Below are 5,209 nucleotides of genomic sequence, written 5' to 3'. Positions count from 1 at the left end.
ACTAAAAACCTCAAACAAAGCACTAAAAACTTAAGCTGTTTGCTGTGTAGTCTGAGAATGATCTGTTTGATTTGCACCCTCTTCCTCTTCACTGTCCTCCATAAAAACCAGCTATTCAGGTCCATGTTGTTCTAGAAAGTTTGTATGTTGCTGCCTCATTTAACATCTCTGCTATACATTTAAAACATATATCAATTTTATAGCAGCCATGGCAATATCTAAAATAATGTATCTTTTTGATTTTTGTTATCTTGTTTTTCATGAATGTATTTTACAACAATACAAAGAGCAATGTGTATTTTCCACTAATATAGTTTGTAGTGGCTTTTTTTGTCATAGATTATGATCATATCGTCGCTGTCAGGCGGAAACCTCGTATGTCCAAATTTGGTCAATTTCATATTTTTTCACAAATCAATGCTATTGGTCAGTCTCCACGTGGGTCTGTTATTTTTACAAATTATTACCCAATCGAAAGTGTTGAAAATAGCTTGTGAGCAAACCTCTTAACTCCATTGGACACTTCAACTGTCTGTCAAACCTCGTAAGTCCACCCCTTCTTCACTTGGCGCCGCCGCACTGCCTGGGAGCTTCGCGGCATTTTTTTTTTCTCCTCAAGATTGGAAGTCGCTGAGCAACACGTCCTCTGAGGTAAATGTCTTTATGATTTAGTTATAAAAATTATATAATAACAGTTTATATAACAGTTTTATCTCGATCGAAGTAATGGTAGTGCAAGTGTAATGTAGTATAATCATCATGTTGATTTCTGAGGAGATTTTTCTTTCTGATGTCTTGCATTAGACGGTAAGTTAGCTAAGTTAACTTATCATGTTGATTGAAATCTTCCATGGTTTTGTTTCTGACGAGGAAATTTAATTTAAACCGCAAAAATTGCCTGTCGTTGACTTAGTTAGTCGCTATGTAAGTTAACGTTATTGGTTTTGTCATCATGTTAGGTGAGATAGGCAGGTGAGATAGGCAGCTAACGTGATTTTCGTGGGGCTTAACGTTAAATAAAAATCTCTCGACCCCTGCTAACGTTAGTTCTGGCACTCATCTGAGGAACAACATAATAATTTAATGTGCTATGTCAGGATTGTACCTTACAATGTCAAGGCATTCAGTCATGTTTAACAAGTAGCAAGCTAGCTGGCTTCTTGCCTTGTTATCATACGTAAACATGCCGTATAACTTAGTGAAACGATCATTTGACCTTTATTTATTTTATTTTTTTGCAGCAACCATGTCTGTGTCCTTAAAGGAGCTCTGTCAGATGGTTAATGTGCCATATGATCAGGCAAGGGCCCTAATAGACAGCGAGAGCTCTGATGGAGAGAGTGTAACATTAGAGAGTGAGGAAGAAACGGTGGTGCATGCTGGTAGAGTGAATTTCTGAGAGATAATCATGATTTCACATGCCAAAATGAATGAGTTTTAATGCAGATGTATTTTACAACAATAGAAATTTAAAAAATCACACTAATTGTACGATGTGTTTGAAAAGATTTATCTGTTGGTCTGGAGGAAGAGGATGCCTCACTGCTAGCTCCAGAGCAGGTGCAGTTTGACACGGGTAGGTTTGATGCTTTTCTACATTTTGCTTTTCTGCTTTCTGCTTTTCTACATGGATTTCACAACAATAGAGGTGACACTTTACAATAAGGTTCATTAGTTAACATTAGTTAATGTATTAACTAACATGAACTAACCATGAGCAATACATTTGTTACTGTATTTGTTCATCTTTGTTAACGTTAGTTAATAAAAATACAGCTGTTCATTGTTTGTTCATGTTAGTTCACGGTGCATTAAATAATGTTAACAAGATTTAAATAAAATATTAGTAAATGTTGAAATTAACATTAACAAAGATCAATAAATGCTGTATGTGCGGTTCATTTTAACTAATGTAGTTAACTAATGTTCACTAACGGACCTTATTGTAAAGTGTTACCACAATGTAAAATAAAAAAATCACACCAATTGTACGATGTGTTTGAAAAGATTTCTCTGGTGGTCTGGAGGAAGAGGAGGCCTCACTGCTGGCTCCAGAGCAGGTGCAGTTTGACACGGGTAGGTTTGATCCTTTTCTACATTTTCTCATTAAATTGGATAAGTACCTTCAACTATAGCCCTTACTGTTGACAGTTTATAAAGATGTAACTCATTCATGCACGTTTGGTTTGTGTGTGTATTTTGAAATTTTCCATGGTGCAGGCGATGAGGACTCGGATGCACAGCATCCATGCTCAGATACTGAGGAAGACGCACCTCCAAGGAAAAGACTAAGAGCTGAGAACACCTGGAAGAAAGTCATCAACAAGAAAAGAAGAATGGTTGGAAAGTCATACATTGGAAAACAGAAGCAGAAGGAAACAATGAGGGAGCCACGGGCTATGGGGCCCAGATGTTCATCAGCAGCATGTGCCAGGTCAGGTAAACATCACTGTAGTGCAATCGGCGAGCCTGAGAGGAATACGATTTTCAATGACTTTTGGCAACATATGACCTGGGAGGAGAAGAGAGTGTATGTGCGTGGTCTAATTGATGTGGTCCCCGTGCAAAGGAGAAGGGGGGCTGAAAATTCCCGAAGATCAAATTCGCTGTTGTTTTTTTTACGGGTCAACGAGCAGAGAAGACGCGTCTGCAAACGTATGTTTTTGTCTACCCTAGGAATAGGCGAGTGGTCTGCTCTTAACTGGGCAAAGGAGGGACACACGCAAGCAGAGACAGAGGGACAAACACACAGCAATGCACGTCGTTCAGTGGCAGGCCATGAATTTATTTGCAGTTTTTTGCACGACCTCCCAAAGATGCCCTCACACTATTGCAGATCCACAACATCAAAACAGTATCTGGAACCTGTGTTTCAATCGATGGCTGATCTGTATGCAGTGTATTGTCGTGCTGCTGGAGAGAAGAATGCAACGCCTTTGTCAAGGCAAGTGTTCACAAATGAGTTCAAGCGTCTCAACCTAGGCCTTTACCACCCAAAAAAGGACCAGTGCAACATCTGTTGTGCTTTCAAGACCGGCAACTTACCTGATGACGAGTGGCAGCACCATCTCCTTCAAAAAGAAGAGGCCCGTGCCGAAAAGTTGTCTGACAAAAGCAAGGCCAGCAACAACACTATGGTCTTATGTATGGACTTACAAGCCGTCCTTTTGTGCCCTAAGCTAAAAGCCTCTGCCTTGTATTACAAAACAAAGCTTGCTGTTCACAATTTTACCATGTACAACATGCTGACACACAGTGCCACATGTTATGTCTGGCATGAAGGCGAGGGATCCCTGTCTGCCAGTGAGTTTGCTTCATGCATTGTTGACTACCTCTCTGCACACACTGAGCCTGACACATTTATTCTGTGGAGTGACGGCTGCGGGTATCAGAACCGGAATGCAGTTCTAAGCAATGCACTTCTTCTGTTCTCCATGAAGAATAACAAAGTCGTCATTCAGAAGTACCTTGAGAAAGGGCATACTCAGATGGAATGCGACTCCGTTCACAGCGTCATCGAGAGGCGTCTGAGGGACCAGGATGTTTATCTCCCAGCAGAGTATGTTAACCTGATGAAGAGGGCCCGTGTAAAGCCTCATCCATATGAAGTCAAGTACATCGACCACACCTTCTTCCAGGACTTCACCAAGCTGAGGCTCTGCAAGTCTCTGCGCCCTGGAGGAAGACCTGGTGACCCAACTGTCCATGATATCAGAGCCATCAGGTAATTAACCAATGCAAATCTTATGTCTTACCAATTATACTCATGACATGATGTTGCATATTGTTTTATGAAATCTTACAGTGATTATGTTGTTGTGTTATATTTTGTGCTATTAGGTACAACAACAATGAAACGATGGACTTCAAAATCAACCACTCTGACGTCTGGCATTCACATCCAAGTCACCAACTCCGAAACTCCACCTCAGACAGCCACACAGTCACCCCACTCTATTCAGACCGCCTGAAGATCAACGACCTGAAATTCAAACACCTCCAAGACCTGAAGGAAGTCATCCCAAAGGACTTTCACAGCTTTTATGACAATTTACTTCACTAGCTTAATATAGGATGCAGTATTAAAGGAGAACTCGCAAAATGAACCTGGGGTGTAATAACGCATTGGTACTGAATCGACCATTCTCTGGGATTTGTTTTCATGATAATCGAATGTAAAGAGTATCTCTAAAAACTTTTTAGCTTATAATGCTAGTATATCTTGGCATATAATAAGTAAAAAGAAATCAATGCTAACAATGCTCAAAATAGCCCCACACTAACACGGTAGCATAATGAGGGTCCCTACATACAAACCGAAGCACTGAGAACTTTGTAAGTGTACAGACAGTTTAATAATAATATACTTTATAAAGACAGTACCATCCCGGAGCCATCTTTGGAAAACAGTCTCGACCAGTCGAACCACTAACGGCGTGCTAAGTGAGCTGAACTAAGTTCCAAGTCACAGTTTAGCTCGTAGCAGGGCATTCATGGTTCGACTGGTCGAGACTGTTTTCCAAAGATGGCTCCGGGATGGTACTGTCTTTATAAAGTATATTATTATTAAACTGTCTGTACACTTACAAAGTTCTCAGTGCTTCGGTTTGTATGTAGGGACCCTCATTAAGCTACCGTGTTAGTCTGGGGCTATTTTGAGCTTTGTTAGTGGTATTAACTAGTGATTTCTTTTTACTTATTTATGGCGCCGTTTGATTCATAAACAATATTTATATTTAATATTTATATTTAAACAATATGAATGTAAGCCAGAGGAGAACTGGCCCCCGACTGAGCCTGGGTTCTCCCAAGGTTTTTTCTCCATCCAATCTGATGGAGTTTGGTTCCTTGCCACTGTCGCCTTGCTTTTGGCTTGCTTTGAGCTTGCTCAGTTGGGGTTATTTATTTAGTGTTTAGCAATGTTGTTGATCTGTGTTGTGCTACTTACATGTTATCACTGTGAAGCTGCTTTGATACAATCTGTATTGTGAAAAGCGCTATATAAATAAATGTGACTTGACTTGACTTGACTTATTATATGCCAACATATACTAGCATTATAAGCTAAACAGTTTTTAGAGATAAAACTCTTTACACTCGATTATCATGAAACAAATCCCAGAGAACAGTCGACTCGGTACCAATGTGTTATACACCCCAGGTTCATTTTTCGCAGGAGTTCTCCTTTAATAATGTCAATATGATGGCA

At 40.0% G+C, this 5,209-nt stretch overlaps 2 protein-coding genes across 2 annotated transcripts; both read left to right on the top strand.

Annotated features, from left to right (window-relative positions):
* Positions 1-1,246: 1,246 nt before the first annotated feature.
* LOC148978562 (uncharacterized) lies at positions 1,247-3,183 on the top strand. The gene is made up of 5 exons (XM_089132629.1): positions 1,247-1,382; positions 1,508-1,576; positions 2,008-2,076; positions 2,221-3,119; positions 3,160-3,183. The coding sequence occupies exons 1-5, from the start codon at positions 1,247-1,249 to the stop codon at positions 3,181-3,183; spliced, it is 1,197 nt and encodes a 398-aa protein (XP_088988755.1).
* Positions 3,184-3,242: 59 nt separating this feature from the next.
* On the top strand, positions 3,243-4,077 carry LOC148978561 (uncharacterized). Its single transcript, XM_089132848.1, has 2 exons — positions 3,243-3,724; positions 3,841-4,077. The coding sequence occupies exons 1-2, from the start codon at positions 3,243-3,245 to the stop codon at positions 4,061-4,063; spliced, it is 705 nt and encodes a 234-aa protein (XP_088988974.1). The 3' UTR covers positions 4,064-4,077.
* The last annotated feature ends 1,132 nt before the right edge of the window (positions 4,078-5,209 follow it).

The sequence above is a fragment of the Pimephales promelas genome, chromosome 6, assembly GCF_988280905.1.
Source record: "Pimephales promelas chromosome 6, fPimPro1.hap1.1, whole genome shotgun sequence".
NCBI lineage: Eukaryota > Metazoa > Chordata > Actinopteri > Cypriniformes > Leuciscidae > Pimephales > Pimephales promelas.
This window is presented reverse-complemented; position numbering and strand designations above follow the sequence as displayed.